This window comes from Acomys minous, assembly GCF_964271855.1.
Source record: "Acomys minous genome assembly, chromosome: 6".
Classification (NCBI taxonomy): Eukaryota; Metazoa; Chordata; class Mammalia; order Rodentia; family Muridae; genus Acomys; species Acomys minous.
Genome location: NC_140487.1, coordinates 5,739,789 through 5,757,786, shown reverse-complemented (window position 1 = coordinate 5,757,786; position 17,998 = coordinate 5,739,789). Strand labels below are relative to the sequence as shown.

Sequence of the window (17,998 nt, the reverse complement as noted above, 5' to 3'; positions counted from 1 at the left end):
CACATCTTCTGTCTCAGAGCTAATCCATGTTTCACAGCCTTGCCCAAAGCTACAAGCACAGGAACAGACTATTTGCAAATAGTAAATGTTCTGATCAAATCAGTAGGCATAATTATTCCAAAGCTGCTTTAAAACAAACAAACAAACAAACAAAAACCAAAGGATTTTGTATGAGAAAGTTGGAGCCAGGGATCTTTAGCTGAACAATACAAAGCCTTGAAGTTTGTTGATTAAATAAGCATGTTCCAAGTATTTATTTCCAACAGCCAATGAATCAATTGCGACGTGCAAGAATCAAAAACAAAATTCCAGTTCATTCATAATGAGCCACTCTTATCTAATGTGTATCTGTGCATATGTATGTCCTCACAAACGTTGAATGTGTCTTCAAAGACACACACCTCTGTGTGTATATAGAACATACACACCATGTTTTGATGCTTCGGGGAAGGAGAAAATTATAAACAATCAGCAGGCATTTTTTTTGAGACAGCAGAGTCGACACAATGGAAATATATACAATAATAAAATTAAAATTAAAATGATGCAGCATTCCCGGGTAGAATAATACAGATCTCAATAAATACAGCAGATATGTTTAAAAACAACAAAACAAAACAAACACCATCTCTCCACCCGAGATGAAAAGTCTTTTCAACTTAAAAAATAATTGAAATAAGCCCATCCAAAGGTATCATAATTGTTAGTGCCTATATAGAATATATTACACAAAACCATTTAGCAGGTGCATGCAAGAGGCGAAAGGCCAAGAAATGTAGAGGCATCCGGTCCGCCTGAAAGTGCGGGGGCCCAACGTGCCCCAGGTTTTGCAAGCGGAGCCAGGACCAAGAGGTCCGCTCTGGTCTGCAGACTTCCGCAGTGGGGGGGGGGGGGGGGGCGGGGAAGGCTGCGGTTGGAGTTGGGGAGATCTTTGGCCTCCGTCACTGGTGGCCTTGGTGAAGCCCGGATGGCAGGGGTCCGGGAGGTGGCAACGTAGGCTGCAGTGTCGGCAGAGGTCCAGGCGGCGCCGGTTGCAGCTGGGGCGGCTGCTCGCTGCCTGGCTCCCCTGTAGGAGTGCGGGTCAGCCCCAGGCTGCTGTCGTGCAGCTTTCGAACGTGCTTCTTGAGGTCAAAGTTCCTGCAGAAGCCCTTGCCACACGTGGGGCAGGTGAAAGGCTTCTTGTCGTTGTGAGTGTGCATGTGGAAGGTGAGGTTGTACACCTGATGGAAAGCCTTGTTACAGATATTGCACTTGAACTGCTTCTCCCCGCTGTGGGTCAACTTGTGGTTTTTGTAATTCCCTGAAACAGAAAAATGGCCCAGATAATGTTCTGAACAAAGCTTGAAAAGAAGAGAGCGGATGCATAAAAGAGAAGGAGGCAGGCTGAAGGGCCGCCACAGGGTGCAGGGCGTGGGTGCCTCTACGTTTATTTTTAAACACACTGAATTTATTTCTTCTACACATTAACACACACCTATTTATCCAGTTATACTAACGAAAGCTGGAGGTTGCAAAGAAGTACCCTTTGATGTATCAATGCGCCTTTTCTAACACTGGTAGGGGATTAGAAGGGCAGCCTTCTGCTCGGGTAAATGGTTGCACTTTACAGGTCATTTTCCAAAATACCTTGAGAAAATTAAGTAGAGTTTTCCTAAGACCACCATGAGAAGATTTCCCCTGAGTTCAATACCTTTTTGATGAAATCCTTTGCCACAGAATTCACACACGAACGGTTTGTAGCCCGCGTGAATTCGGGTATGTGTGTTTAACGTGGAACTTCTGTTAAATGCTTTACCGCACTGGTTGCATTTGTGAGGTTTTTCCTAAGCAGCAGAGAGAAGGGGAAATAGAGAACTTAATTTAAGATACTTTGTTATTATAATGTGGAGTCCTACCAGCACAATACACTAACACTCTGAAGCTTCTAAACGGAACAAAGGCGACAATTGGAGGCAGCAGCACAGCACAGCTCAATAGATCTTAGATTAAAGAGTGCGGCTCTATCGACCCGTTGGTTTTGTTTGCTTGTTTGTTGTTTTTTCAAACAGTTCCGAAGTCTTCAGGCTAAAATTATTGACAGAGGAACATACCTGCGTGTGAATGATCTTGTGCCTACACAGGGTGCTAGCTTGCCGGAAACCTTTTCCACACACTTTGCAAACGAAGGGTCTAGCTCCCGTGTGCACCGGCATGTGACGGGTTAAGTTATAGTGAGCATTAAAGACCTTAAAATTAAACACATAGAAAACAGGTTAGCGGAGCAAGATATTTGAATTCAAAGTGGATAGAGGGACGGAGGAGGCAAAACAAGTTTATACTCCCCAAATATTAAAACGGATTCGAGGGAGAAAGGAAGGAACTCCATTTTGCATAATACTTACCTTTCCACAGACTTCGCAAGTGAAAACTTTGGGTTTGGCATTAGGAGAGCCGCGGCTGAAATCCGAGGTTTTGAATGCGATTTTTTCCGACAAAAGTTGGGCGCTTTCTTTCATGTAATGCTGCAGCTGAGCCTGGGACAGGTCTTTGAAAGCTATTCCCGAAGGGAGCTTCTCCACCGCCGGGACAACCAGTTTATTTCTTTCGGCTAAATATGTTTTTGGCTGTGGGTGCAATGGGGAACTGAGAAAGTAGGAGGCCACGGGGTGGATGTTCACGCCCGCAGCCGGGTGGCACGGACCGTCACCTCGGTTCAGGTAGCACAGGGCACCCATGGCGTGAAACGAAGAGTGGTTGACCACACGCGGCCTTACCAGCTTGTACTGCTGCAGTGGCAGCGCGTCACGGGCCAGGTCGCCCTTGAGACTTAGCGCGCAGTTGAGCAGGTCGCTGCAGCTGAAAGCCGGCGCGGAGGGCGCCACCGCGGGCGGCGCGGGAGCCTCCAGGCTCGCCTTGCGGGGCTCCGAGCCGTTCGCGCCTGCTTTGGAGTTCGTGTCGTAAGCCACTGGAACGAAAGGGATCATGCAGGGGATCGACGAGTTGAGGTGAAGAGAATGCTTAGGGTCTCCTTTGGGCACGGCTCCCTGCAGGAAGTGGGGGACCGGCAGGGCCTTAGGCTCAGGGGTGCGCGCCATGATTCGTTCGATGGAGAAAGCCAAGGGTTTGGACGTGCTCATCACGTTGCCCCTAGCTGGAGCAGTCGCTAGCATTTTGGTGGTCGCGTTGAGGCAGCTACTGTCCATGACTGAGTCGCCAGCTTCCGTCCGCCGGGGTTGGGTTGCACGGCCGTTGCCTTGTCCCCTGCTTGTCACAGACCTGCGGAGAGGACAGGCACCGTCACCACCAGCAGCCTCCTCCTCCTCCTCCTCCCCAGCATCACCAGCCGAACCTGCCTGCCCAGCCCAATGGACTCCTGCCAGCCCATCGCAGAGTTCTTGGCGCACCAATGACTCGGGGACAATCACTACTTATTTCTATCAATAGAAAGTGTTGTGTCAATAACGCAGCCAAGATCTCGCCAATCGTTAACTTCCAAGAGGAGAAGGTAAACTAGATAATTGCTCAATTCGCTTCCAACAGTCAACAGGAAAACTTTTTTTTCCTCTGCAGTCGGCGACTACTTTTCATTGGTGAGAAAGATTCCCCCGCCCAGAAGAGGCGGGGGCGCTCTCCGCATTGCGCCCTGCCCTCCCCGACGCGCAAGCACTCGCCCGCGCACACTTCTCTACCCTTCAGCCACCCCCCCACCTACCCCCCCGCCCCGTTTCCTCTGTCTTTTTAATTCTCAATCTGCTTAACCAGGCTTTAGAGGCCAAGCAAATCTGAGATCAATTTTCTCGTTTAGCTCTAAGTGACATCATCTAAAATCATTGTGCAAAGGCTAAATAAGGAAACAGAGTCTAATTCAGGGGCAAACGCCAGGCTATATTTATCAAACGTCAGGCTCTAGAAAGCCTTGACCAGGAAGCCTCTGACGGCAAAATCCGAGGTTTCTTTGCTTGGCTTGCCTGAGCTGTGATCCGGTCGCGCTGCCACCTACGCTGCCCACTTTCGCCCTCCGGGAGTCTGGAGTCTGCGCGTTCCCTGAATCCTGGAGTCTCTACAACTCGAGACGCGTCTGGACGCTTTGGAAGACACCAGCAGGTAACTGGCCTCCCAAAATGCCCCTGAGATTTAAAGGCCTTGGGAGGCTTGTTATGTGTTTGTGGTTTTCGTAAAAGCGATGCCTATGGCAATCGTCCTGGGAAAGACGCATTAGCATCACAAAGTTGAGTTGCAAGGAATATGCGAGTGTCACACCGCAAGAAACCTAGCCACAGATCGGACTCACACACAAACACACAAGAGAGCTCAAGAGGGCATTTCTTCAAAGAACTTGAGCCCACAGCTCTTTCCTAGCAAAGCGTTTTAAAGGTTGAGCCCAGATTCTATCGCTTCCCCTCCCCGGCTGCCAGTATCTGCGCGCCACTCAGTAGCAGTCAGTGCACACGACACCCAGAGTGTCTGTGCGCAGAGAGAACTTAGAGAACCGTCCGCCCCAAGTGGTGGCCACAGCCGCGTCCCCCCACCCCCACCCCCAGCGTTTAGCGACCCTGAGCGCCCCCTACACCCCACCCCACCGCGCGCGCCCACCGCCCTCCTGTTGTGACGCCTAGGCCCAAATTCCAGGGGCTGAGTTTCTCCAGCTGTGCGGGGCTTCTACGAAGAAGCCAGAGGCTGAGGTTCAATGCGCAGGTTCCCGTGGCTCTTGCCTGAACGAGCGGAGAGATGCCGGCTAGCGCCTTCCCCGGCGCAGTCGACGCGGAGCCTGCTGACCCGAGGAGCAGAATCAAAGGGCAAGGCAGGCGCCTAAGGGTGCAGGTCGTAGGAGAACCCCGCCGTTCTCAAGCCAGCGCCCAGAGGAAGCGCTGAGCAGTGAGCCCTGAGGCGCACCGCCTGGAGGCCGTGGTAAGTAGCTTCCGGCAAACTCCAAGCATCTACTGCTTGATGAGTTATCTGTACTGTGTGTGGACCACGGCGCCAGGTATCTGACCAAGAGTGTGATGTGCTGTCCTCTGGTGAGAACTCTGGAAAGGGCTAGCAGTGGGAGGTGAATGTGGGAGCCTAGGATTGTTGAGCCTAAGACCAATTTATCCAAAGGTGCCAAGTTGGGGTACCCGATGCTGGCAACTGAAGTATCCCCTCACACACACACCTCCGCCATCCCCTTTTTTTTTAGCCTGTGCCAAACCAGGGACCCAGGATCCGCCCCAACCAGACTTTGAGCGAGTCAGTTCAGACCCTGCTAGGGAAAGCCCAGTGGTATGGAAGCTGAGAGAGCGAGTTGTTGAGGCCTGACACTGAGATGGGACCTCTGAGTGGATGCTGAAGAAATAATTGTTGAAAAAAAAAGGGGGGGGGGCGACAGAAGTCTTTTTGAAAGTTGCGGCCGCTGAGAAGCCAGATGGTGGAAAAGCCTGGGTCTTTGAGGCCCGCCTTAGTGGCTAGGCCTGGGGTGTCTCCTTTCAGGTACCCAGGCAGCTCTGGCTGGGTAGACTGGTGAAGCAGAGAAGAGTATAAGTCGGGGGCAGGGCACGCGGACGGAAAGAAGGAGGCACCCCAAAGCCCGGGAGGCGTTCTGGAGCCTGTTTTGGCTTCAGTCCCCCACTTCTCCGCATACACAACTGGAAATGTTCTTTCGATTTGCTTTTGAGGCCGCAGAACCTTAGTCCTTCACCCTAATCAGACAAAGGCTGCGGGGGACCCGGATTGCTTAAGGAAAGGCAGGGCCGGAGATGTTCCTGTCCCACGACAGATGGGTAGAGGTTAAGACTTTAATTGCTGCCTTTTGGGGCAGATCAGATTCCCTTTCCTACCTGTCTTCCCAACAGCACTCCTCCCTCGCTGGTACAAGTTTAAAGAAGAAAGCAGAGAGGCCAGAAACTGCTCGGAAACTGCTTTGGAGCGCCAAGGAAGCTTGAACAACCCACCGGCCTCTGGAGCGTTACCTGCCTTCATGACTGAATGCCACCAGTTTCTTTTACGTTCGTCGCGTGTCCCTCCCTCTTCTCTTCTTCCCCTCCCCCTCCCCTCTTTTCAACGGCACATACAGGCACAAAAAGTCTTTATTCGCCTTCCATAAATTTTCTCTTCAATGGACAGACACTAACTTTAAAAAAGAAAAATATTGGCTAAGGGCTTCGTATACTTAACATTTCAGTAGTTCGCTGTTCACTGGTCTTTTTTGTGATTTGCCTTTTCTGCCAAGTGTTTGAAAATGTCGTTTGAGTAAATACAGCAAGGCATCAATTATTTTCTTTCTTTTGAGACAGGCCTGATCTTCCTAATACCAAAGACCCAAAATGTGTTTTACAAATCCAAGTCTTGATGTGCCATTTTTTGTTAACTTTTTTCCACTAAGTATGTAACCAAAACGTGCATTGATGTTTAATATGTGCTCCATAAAGTAAGGATAGTCTTAAAATACAAAATATATTTAGGAACAGTTTCTTAATGTCAGAAACGAATCCTTTGTTTTAACTACAAATATTTGAAATTACAGAAAAAGTAACCAACCCAGAGAATACATTTTGAAATATCAGAAGCTTCTAAAAGGTTTCAATTGTTTGACTTATTTAAAAGAGTATAGAGGAGGTTTGTTTGTTAATAACAAAATAGAAACTTACAGATTCTTTGGACTTTCTCAGAGAATCTTGTAACCTCCCTGATTGTTTGTTTGTTTAGGGCAAATTTTACTTCCTTACCCATCAACTTTAAACTCTGATACAAAATGACTAAATTTGGGTTGGTAAGCATAAGATAGATATCCCAAGACACCAGCCCAGCCCTTGATATGAAAAGGCCTAGTAACAAAGTAGGATCAATACCTGAAAAGCAAGAAAAATCTTCCTTCTACATAACAATTGAATGTTACTTTTTTTTTGTAGAGTCTAAAGTTCTTAAGAACTCTCAAAGACTTGTATAATTTCCCCAGATATTTTACTTAGCACATGTCATAAGCAAATCATCTTGGAGTAATGATTATTGCCATTTAAAATTAAAAGGCATTAGAAGATAGCAGTAAATTACCAAGTATTCTATAATCTTTAGCTATTTCCTTAAGAAGTCACAAAATACTGCTGAAGTGGCTTTTTTTTATTAAAAAAATAAATTGAAAAACATAACAGACCTTCAGCCAAATGCATTATATTTTTAGGATTTTTAGGCCCAACAAGCACACCTGACTTCCAGCACTTTACCAAGAACAAGAGTCAATAGTCCTTTGCTTCTTAGTAGCTACTAGAGCTAATAAAAAGCAGAAGGCTTTGTTGTTGTTGTTGCTGTTGTCATTATTATCATTACAGTCTGGATATTTGGGTGCATCCGCACTGCTTTGTGGTTAATAAACTAACACCAAAGATGGCACACATTGTGTCTAGAAGAGGAAAAGGCATTCCTAAATTCCTTTACAGTCTTTGTCACTGGCTGATGTTTTATTGATTCTTCTGGTGTGTGATACAGACGGGGAGATGGAATAGAACACAAATAGGGTCTGTATGGTCCAAGGAAAGAGACTTCTTGAATACTTCAATTCAAGTATTGAATTGATTAATTCAGAGTTGGACTAATTTTGCAGCACATTAGCCAACATGTGACACAGTTTCGGATTTAAGGCGGCTGGTGTGCTTTTAGTTGATTTGGTGGCTAATAAAGAATTCTTGTGGGGGAGGGGGAGGAATGGGGGGGGGGAGTTAGGGAGACCTGGGAGGTGACTATGATCAAACAACATTGTGATAAGTTCTCATATAACGAATAAAAGTATTATATTTTAAAAAGTATTCTTGATAATTGTGTATAGAATATGAAGAGTAGGGACAGCAGTTAGGAGTCTGAACCACAGAGCCATCCCTTTTTTGGTAAGGGAGTATGAGAGCAGTCTGTTATTTGTCTCTAGACCTTTGTTGTTAGTATTTCTCTTACATTAGAATTTCGTTAAAACTCAACAAAAACCATTCCTCTCGAACAGCATTTGCATGTTTAAATCAGTTTGTAAAAGAAAGTAAAGCGGTCTAATTTAGGAGCGTTCAAAAAGGCGGCAGGTAGCGCTGTCAGCTGTGTCTGGGGCTGATTGGTGTCTACCCCAACCTTAATGCTGAGATTTCTCTCACCCGTTCCTACAGGCCTGTGAGGCTGAGGCGTGTCCCCCTCGACTGCAAGCCTACGACTCAGGCCTAGACTTGGTGGGAAACGAAGTGCACAAACAAGGAACTCAACTTTCTCCATCTTTTCGCGGATCAGCTTAAAAGTCAAGCAATCAAAAGCAGTGAAGTTTTGCTTGTAATTCGCAACGGTGTTGTTGAAAGTTGAGAAGCGAACACGTAAAGGAGGATGGGCCAAAAGTACCTTTTCTTCCACACTGACAACGTGTCTACTGGGATAGAAAAGCTGGTTAATGCGTTTAGCTGATCCATTTCGCAGAAGTTACCATTTTTTTTTAAAAGTCGTTTTCTGGCCAATAAAAAGCATATCCAACATAAAGCGCGACTCTCCCTTGATGTTGCCCAGGGTTTTAAAGTAGTTCCCGGGTTAGGTTTAAACTTTCTTCCGTAGGTGGTCTCATGAAATGAAAGGCGATAATAGAAATTGAAATAAGACAGAGTGAAGAGTGAGATTATAGCAATAGAGGTAAATCAACACCCGTGAGTCAGAAATCTCTGGAGCCTCTTATGATGTCAGTTACCTCCTGGATTCCTGTCCACAGCCAGCCGCTAGGGCCCGGGAACGCACTGCGCAGCCTCGCGGGCCCGCAGCCCCTAGCTGCTCCAACCTCCAACCGCCGTAGCTCGGCCAGGTCAGGCCAGGGTTCCAGCTGCCCAGGAGACCCGTGTTCACAGGTGCTTGCGGTGGGGACAGAGGCGATCCGCCTCGACCACGCTTGCTTCCGTTGCCCGGAGCTCAGCCCTTGAATAGAAGCCAGAAGTGAAATTCGAAAGCGGAAAATTCGTCCTGGTCGTGTTCTGCTCGGCTTAGTTCTCGCTCACAAATTCCAGCTAAAACGTCGTCTCCAAGGCTGAGAGAGAAGGAGCTAATGCGACAGCCTGAGAAGAGCTGGGGAGTGCAGTTTACGGAGTTTGGCGGGGACTGGAGAGCTGGAGCCAGTCTCCCGTGGCCGGACGCCCCTCTGCCCCGCAGCCCAGCGCAAGTTCCGCCCCGTTCTGAACCTCCTCAGCGCCTCCCCAGGGCACCACATCGGCCAGCGTGACTTCGGGCCGGTCTGGTCCCGAACTCTGGCCTCGGGACGGTCACTGTGCCCCACAGCCCCTCCCTGACAGGATCGCGCTCCTCCCTCCCGCTCCGCCAGCTTGCAAGGCTGGAAGAGGGAGGGGGAGGCTTGTAAGTTTTGGGAGGGGGCGCAGGGTTGAGTTTAGAAGACCGGGAGACCAAGAAACAGATGGCAGAGAGCTCATTTGAAAAGTTTTTCAACAGAACGTTCACGAATAGCCTGGGTTTGGTGACTCGGGTTGTAAGTGAAGGGTTATTCAATCTACAAGTCAGCGGGGCGGAAGCTGACTTGGCTGTGGGGCAGGCATCTGGAGGAACTAAAGCTTCCCTTGTTGTTGTTTTTTATTATTGTTGTTATTGGTTTTGTCAGTCACTTCTTAAAACCATTTCAAAGTACCTGTAACACTTCCCAGTAAATCCTCGAAAAATCTTTCAGGTCCGTTGTCCGTGTGTGTGTGTGTGTGTGTGTGTGTGTGTGTGTGTGTGTGTGTGTTTGGGGGGGGGCGGTTCCTGGGGATTCCTTCCTTTAAAGCCGGTTGCTTGGTGGTTAGAAGTAACTGGCTTGACCTATACTACCTATGGTCTCAGAGAAAGGGAGGCATTTTCCTAACAGGGACTCTCTTTTACATCTTACTGTCTTAGCCACACACTTCAATTTCCGTTCTGAATTTTCCAGACCTCCACTATTAAGGAAACAGCTGTGGTACCAGACCGCGTCCCGCGGCCTCCAGCGGACTTCCCCAGCTCCCTGGCGCAGAAGGGGCCTCAACTCCGGGAGAGGAGCGCACCTTTCACAGCAACGCTCAGTGCTGTCCCCATTGTTCCTCCCTCCACCCTCAGGAGTGGGCGTATTTCTCGAAAAGAAAGAGCTTGGTCCTTTATTAAGGGCTCTTACTACGTTTTCAAATATCAATTTAGGTTGTTGCCGTCTGGAAGGACATTCTTGTAGCCTGTAACCCGGCGGCCACTAGAGAGCCTGAGGCAAAAGGGTAGTGGAAAGTTTGAGGTCAGCCTGGGCTACAGAGATCCTGCCTGAAAACTTCAAAACAAACAAACAAACAAGCAAGCAAGCAAGCAAATCTACCCTCTTAGTCTGAATTGATTTAGACGTTTTTTATCGTCTTTCTAGACATCTCCCTCAACTCTTTCGGTTAATTCTGGCAACTAGCCTCACAGAGGACCAGGGTCTGGAAACACCTAGAATCGCTCTGGCAATTGGTAAGCTCTAGGTGACCTGGTAGGGCCCGCAGCTTGATGTCAGGAAAGCCTTTGCAGGAGTTGGCGTGAGGGAGGCAGCCTGTCGCTTCAGAAGGCTGTGTGGGTCAAGAGTTGGAAAGGAAGTTGCTTCTAGAGTAAAAAGCTGCAAGAGCCGTGCAAGACTGTGTGAATCATTCAAAGATTGAATGAGGTTGGCTACAGTTGCTTGTGAAGTGTACGTAGTGCGCGCTCTCTCTCTCTCTCTCTCTCTCTCTCTCTCTCTCTCTCTCTCTTTCTCCTCTTTTCTCTCTTCTCCCCACCTAACCTTGTGATTCACAGCTTCTCAGAAATTTACATAATACAAGGGCGTAGATGTAAACCTAAAGAGCAAAAATAATAATTCAACGGCACGTATTTCATTTTCCCACCACAGACCTGGATGTGTTCCCGGTGTTGGCTCGTTACTGCTTCTTGGAGCTCTTTCCTCACGATGAGGAGTGTCTGACCTTTCACACCACCGCTGAAGCTGAGGAAAACAGAAAGACAAGAGGAAGAGAAATTGGCTTTCATGGTTTAGAGTTCTCTACTGCAAAAAAACTCCTGTCCCCCTTCCTGTGCTGTGTACAAAAGGCAGCAAACATGGTAATAATTGGAGTCTTTTCTTTTCCAAGAGACCCAATACCATTTCATTTGGCTGATGTTGTATTTCAAGCAACACAGTTAGCCTTTAATATAAATAGAAAGTTCCAATTTATTATTTCCCCAAGTAAGTGAAGATCTCAATTCCTACCAAGAGAACTGACTGTCAAAAAGGCTCAGGCTTAATACAGGATGAAACAGTGAGCAGTGTAGAGACAAAACACATGCATTGGATTGCTGCAGATGCTTCTAGAAGAACTAAGGTGTGTGTGTGTGTGTGTGTGTGTGTGTGTGTGTGTGTGTTCTATGCATTTGACTTAGATGCCACCCGGAACTTAAATTGCAGAGCCCTATTGTAGTACCCCCTGTTTTCCTTTAGAATACCTAAAAAGAAAAGTTGGAACAGGGGTGATGGGATCCCAGTATTCCTGTATTTCTGCCCGAAATGCAGTGCCCTAGGCTTTCCAACTGTGTGTGGGGTCTGTAGTCACTTGGAGAGAACAAGACCTTGGGTGAATTATTGAGTCTCCCTCTGTTCAGCTGCAGGAGTTCTGATCCTTGGATCCTGGAAGCTGTGATGGTTTTCTTCTCCCTGCCCTGTCTCTTGTATCTTACTCCTATGCTTTTCTCTGAATAGTCCATCTGCAGAATTGGCAGCATGTTCCAGCATCTCATTTACATAGAGTTCTCTGCTGTGTTTTAGTTTTGAAGGTTTTGATTACAATTGTAGAAGTGGGAATTTTGCTTGAAAAATCACCCACCTTACCTACCACCATCCATTTAGCTGAATAAACTCTGTCATTCACCTCTTAGAAGCTGAGACCCTCTCATTACCCAGTGAAGCCAAAAGCACTATTTCAAATATGTCCTGAACACTTGGGACACACACACACACACACACACACACACACACACACACACACGCCCTACCTCTTTGGAGTCCTGGCCCAAGTGGTCCTGTTTGGGTTAGGGCATACAGAACACAGTGAACTCCTTATTCAGAATGGAGATGTGTGGTTTTCCCTTTGATGTTTTCTCCTGTAAAATGGGGCTACATTTAAAGAAGTTCTTTTCATTCCTGAGAGACTCCAAGATGTAAGAGACCTTACAGTAACATAACTTTATGCATGAGAAGATATTACCACTGTCTAAAAAGAAAAGATAAGACCTTTTCTAAATTGTTCAAATGAATTTTAAAATGACCTCTCTCCTCAGTGGTAGATTTTAGGTCAAATGTGTGGAAGTGTTAGGAACAGACATAGGAGTTGTGTTTATAAATCACTTTTTCACAACCTCAAGGACTTCTCCTGTCCTTGGGGACCTCCTCTCCCATATCCAGCTCTGCATTCCCCAGGGAACACTCTCTTCTGTACATTCGGGAATGAACTCTCACAAAAGCCTGTTTAAAAAGATGCCAGTTTGGTGACAGCACATTCCCTTTGTATGGAACAATTACACATTTCTAAAGTTAATCAACTTTCCACGGACTATTCTCCTCTATGAAAGAACACACTTTGTAAGCATACAATGTAACAACAACAAAAAACTATAGTGTTTGAATAAATGACAAGGAATGAACTTTTCCTATAAGGTAACTTTGAGGCAGCTCAAAAATTATTAGCAGGTTCTCTTGCCAGGAGGACCTAACAAAAGCTCCACTCTCACACAATATTCTCTTACCTGGCCATTCCTGGTCACACTTTCGGCTTTTTGAGATATATTCCCACTGGATTTTGTCTTTTGGCTGTGTGACACTCTGTAATAAAACTTTACCTTCTTCCCTACCACCCTGGCTTGCAGGACACAGCATCGTCTGATGATCTGCATTAGCATCAACTTCAGAATTGCAACAAGTTTTCTTTCAGTTACACTCAACAGTTACTTGTGGGACAGACAAGGACTGGGGGCCCAGTGGGGGGGGGGTGGGCAGTGCTAAAAGACACAGCAGACTCCATGTGAGTAGACAGCTAAAATAGCTGGAGGCAATTCTTTTAATTTTTACATAGGAACATATCAGCGACATCTATGTTTATGGGTTATGTAAACAAACGTGGGCCAAGCTGCTGCTTGGGAAGGGTAACTGCTGTGTCTAAGGCTGTTTGAGACCAATCTCCATTACCTCTTGAAAGTGAGAGTCATTGATCTAGGGGCAAGCAGCATAGGCAGGAATTGGAGACAAGTCTAAAAGATTCTTTTTTGTAGTTGTTGAGATTATTCCTCTGTTACTCACAAATAAATACACAAATACAAGACCCTTCCGGTGTGGTGGCACACACCTTTAATCCCAGAACTTGGGAGGCAGAGGCAGATGGATTGCTGTGAGTTCAAGGCCAGCCTGGCCTACAAATCGAGTCCAGGACAGTCAAGGCCACAGAGAGAAACCCTGTCTTGAAAAAACAAACAACAACAACACGAACAAACAAACAAACATAACAACAGCAAAACCAACCAAACAAAAGACACTTCCTTGTAAAGTTGCGAAGTACAGAGACTGAAGACACCATGGCATTGAGTGGCCACTTCTGGGATTCGGAAAGTTACATACAGGTTGGCTTCTTAAAGAGGAATGAGTAAGGTGGGGAACCACCCTCAGGTAAACACAGCTCTAGTCCAAACCCTGTTTCCCCCTTGGGTGAGTGTGTAGCACATGCTTCTGCTTGGCCACCATGTCTGTGTCCCAGCCTCATCAGGGCAATGGATTCTCAGAGGGTATACCTTCTGCCCTGTGTTGGGCCTCCATGACATTTGGGTTTTCCTGAGTCACAGAGATGCTTTGCTTAGCAACTGGTTAGGGCTGGATGCTACCACACCTGACACTACTACTTCTATGTCTGTGCTATGCCTGCGTCCACAGTGTGCATGTTGGAGGTGGGCACTGCAGAGGTTCTCTCTCTGTCTCTCTGTCTCCCTGTCTCTCTGTGTCTGTCTGTCTGTCTGTCTGTCTGTCTGTCTGTCTCTCTCCCTCTCTCCCTTCCCCTCACCTGCTGCTTATCAATTTGCAAGTGGTTGCTCCTGTTGCAATCTTATCTGAGGGACTCAGAAGTGTTCCCCTTACACTTAGAAAAATGTTAATGCACATTCCCCCCCCCCCCCCCCCCCCGCCCGTTTGCTTCCAGACATCCCCTTCCTGTGAACTTAACTGCATTGACCACAGGCCTGAGGGTTCCAGATTACAGTATGGCACTGATCAGGTCACTTTCCCTTTCACAGCCCTTGACCACCACCATTCCAGTGTAGGCCCAAAGCGTCCCCAGCTGCCTGCCTCAGCAGCCTCAGCAGCCTCTGCTGTCGGGTTTGCAGGGGGAGTGGGGTGCCTGGCATTTTAAAAGATGGGAGTTCTCCTTTCCCTTTCCGGTCCCCTTTACAAAGCTGGAACTGGACAATCCTACCTGGACATCCCAGATGTGGTGTTGGAGGTTCAGAACTGAGTGTGAGCCAAAAGGAACTTGTGCCAGCCTCGGGCAGAATGAATGACTTGGGAAACTGGTGGTGCCTGTTGGCCCAGGCTGGCTTCCACCAGTTTTGTTTTGTTTTGTTTTTTCTTTTTGAATCCTCAACTCCACCAAGAAATAGTTAATAACAGACAGAACTTTAGAACCTTTAGAATAATCTTTCTTATTTAGGGTCCAAAACTTGTTCAAGACCGCAAATTTTAGATATGAGAAAAATGTGTTGCCAACCCTATTTAAACTCAGGTTGATTTTTCTAACTGTAAAGCTGGGCTTTTTGCAGGGGTTCATTGCTGTCAGGTGTACTTTTCCATTGCCCTTTAAATGAGTAAACTGAGGGCTTAGTGGCACATGCCTTTAATCCCAGCACTTGGGAGGCAGAGGCAGGCTGATCTCTGTGAGTTCAAGGACAGCTTGGTCTACAGAGTGAGTTCCCAGGGCAGTCAGAGCTGCAGAGTGAGCCTCTGTTTTGGGGGTGGAGATAGGAACACATGAAACTCCTACCTTACAAAGGATTGAACCCAGGCCTTCACACACACTAAGATAATGCTCTGACGCTGGAATATACATGTATATATGTGATATATATTTGTGTGATATATATATGATGTATACATATATGTAACACACACACACACACACACACACACACACACACACACACACACACACCAGCACTTTTCCATGTTTCTATTTAGAGATAGGGTTTTTACCAAGCCCTCAGCTCCTATTCCTCCAGAGTTGGCTTCCTAAGTAGCTGGGGCCACAAGCGTGTGCCTTTACTAACTGCAAGCAAGCCTGCACTTTCTCCTTCAAAACCACCAGGTCTTTTATGCCGGTCAAGTCTGTGTTTGCATCCAGCCTATAGAGATAGCCTCGCTCCCTTCAATATCAGGATTCCTCATCCCATCTTCAGCTAACAGTGGGCTAGCTCATGAATAACCTCATCCTGAGACAAGGTACCTGCCTTGTCTATGGTGTGTGGTGGTGGGGTGTCTGCTCCCCGAGTAGTGGGTGAGGACTTGGTACAGTGGTTTGTGGTGGTGGGGTGTCTGCTCCCCGAGTAGTGGGTGAGGACTTGGTACAGTGGTTTATGGTGGTGTGGTGTCGAGGGCTTGGTGCTGCAGTGAGTGAGCTAGAGAATGGTTTTCCCGGATCACAGAGCTGACATGTCCCTGAAGGGACCCGGACTAGCAAACTTCCATTTTCTGTGTTGAGAATAAGAAGTAAAGGTGACCAAGGTCTTCCTGTAGTTTCCCTCCCCAAGAGGCACTTCTCCCATATTCTGGGCCATGGGGGTAAGGAAGGCTGTCTGCCACCCCACCCCCAGTCTCTTCCTAGCATTGCTCTGCATCCTCCTCAGCCACTGTCGCTGCCCGGGGGCCCTGCAGGCGTTCTGCCTGCCCCTTTAGGGAAGCAGAGTCTAAGAGGGAAAGGGATTTCCTGGGTTCTTTGCTGGTAGAAGTGGTTAGACCCCGTTACTGTGGGCCTTCGTGGGCTAAAGAGGACCGCGCCAGGCCAGGCCATGACCCGAGAGGAAAAGAGTGGGGCCCCAAAACCCTTTTGCACGGGCATTAGAAACCGAGCAGGAAATCTCTTCTTCTGAGCTAAGGACAATGAGTACCGGCTAAAGGGAATTCAAGTGGAAAAATACGTGAATGCACGAACTACCCACAGCCGGAGCACAGGTTTACTCTGCGCTGTGTGGCCCGGTTTCTTGTCAGAAAGTGACATCATCATGATCTTTCTTCAACAGATGTTTGAACGAATGTTCTTCGCAGATGTGTTCACAACCCCTCTCTTATGGACCTCACCCGCTGCCCAGTGCGCATTCTGCTCTTTCCTAAGTATGATTGATCTTGATTGCACTTCAAAAATTTGGCAAGACTTGTTAGGTTTTCAAACCCTCATTTTTATTTTTTCCTTCCTAAAAGTACTTTAGAAAGAATAATGCCTTCTCAAACTGGGCTTGCTTTAATAACTTTTTGGGTGTCCAACCCGAGTATTCCGCATATCAGTGAACAACCAAGTAATGTCAAGAAAAATTTTCATCAGTGTAAAGAGAATTTCTGCGCAAAAGCCACAGAAGCACTTTTCTCTCCTTTTCGCTTACTTCGTTAAGTATATTTAGTGCACTGTTTTGCGACTCAAAGGTAAGTGGACTATGTAAAAACATGAGCAGGTCCATAATTTGGTTTGTTGTCCTGTGAGTGTACTGGGTAGGAAGGAGGGAATAACGCATTTAGAGAAGGAACAGAAAAATGGAGACTGCCATAGAGAGGCGCACAGGTAAGCTCTGCCTCAGTGCTATCCCTTGTGTCACCGGCTCCCCCACTGAGTCTTGCCAATTAGACCTTTCCACTGAGCAAACAGTTACTGTTTTCCTGAGTTCCGGTGGAGTTAAGGGGACAAAGGTCTTCAGTTAGGACATTTTAGAACAACTTGAGTCAATTACATTGACACACTGCTAAGAAAATGGAGACTTTACTGGGGGAAAAGAGGGTATTCTGGAGTAGGTCAGCAGCACAGTAGGCCACTAGATTGCATATGGCCAAGGGTTCAAGTGTCTATGCACAAGCATGCACACACTGGTTTCTAAGTGGAGAGCAATCTGGTGTTGGGGAGAACGCGCCTTTGGGAAGTGGTGGATCACATGGCTGACTGGGTACTAACGGATTTGAGGTAAAGGGCGCTGATGATGGAGAAAAGAAGGAAGGTATCTTTGGATGAACTGTTTCAAACATAGGGAGCCAGCACTCTTTCTTTCATCAAAGACAAGGAGGATGCTTTCTTCTTCATGTTTATCTTGTCATCTTATTTTTAGGACCTAAACATTGGGCCCAAATAGAGCTATGAAACAACCGAGGAGACATGAGATTTCTGTGGACTAGTTTGGGCACCCTAGTCACTGTTTATGAGACAAGTCTGGAGGGTCAAGGCACTCTGGTGTTTTATCCCATATCTGTTGATAAGCAGTTTCATTTCCTTAACACTGAGGGAAATTATGTGTCAGTAGAGATAGGTGTGCTTGGTATACGCCTATAGTTACAGTTACTTAGGAGGCTGAGGGAGGAAAACCATCAGGACCTCAGGGTTATATATATATATTTGTTAGCAATATATATTAGCAACATGTAATTATCAATAATAATATATTAGCAATATATATTAGGAGTATATATCATATATATGAACATATATTGGGAAATATAAATATTAGGGAAAAAATACGGATTCAGGGAAATTACAAATAATAATTCTATACCCTTTAAATTTGTATCAAGAAAACACTGGAAGAATTACTACCAGTAGTGCCAACTGTTAATTAACATTAGTATCATTACTAGTATTACTAGCTATTTATAGTTATTATTATTAATGTACAGTATTCACGTGGGTAGTTAACACTGTCTTTGCTGTGAATGTATGCTCTTGTACAATTCTTTTGTCAGATTGTGGGCCTGCCAGTACAGAGGACACTGTTCATTACTTTGGCTTATTTGATTGAAAAC

General features: G+C 46.7%; 1 protein-coding gene across 3 annotated transcripts; it reads right to left on the bottom strand.

Annotated features, from left to right (window-relative positions):
* Positions 1-221: 221 nt before the first annotated feature.
* On the bottom strand, positions 222-8,103 carry FEZF1 (FEZ family zinc finger 1). 3 transcript variants are annotated; one of them, XM_084785178.1, is made up of 5 exons: positions 5,796-8,103; positions 2,382-3,255; positions 2,091-2,225; positions 1,691-1,823; positions 222-1,300 (listed from the first exon to the last, which is right to left on the bottom strand). In XM_084785178.1, the coding sequence occupies exons 2-5, from the start codon at positions 3,180-3,182 to the stop codon at positions 942-944; spliced, it is 1,428 nt and encodes a 475-aa protein (XP_084641304.1). In that variant the 5' UTR covers positions 3,183-3,255; positions 5,796-8,103; the 3' UTR covers positions 222-941. The 3 variants fall into 3 exon arrangements, with proteins under 3 accessions (XP_084641304.1, XP_084641305.1, XP_084641306.1); XM_084785179.1 differs by lacking the exon at positions 5,796-8,103 and adding an exon at positions 3,948-4,368; XM_084785180.1 differs by lacking the exon at positions 5,796-8,103 and having other exon boundaries at positions 2,382-3,394.
* Positions 8,104-17,998: the final 9,895 nt, after the last annotated feature.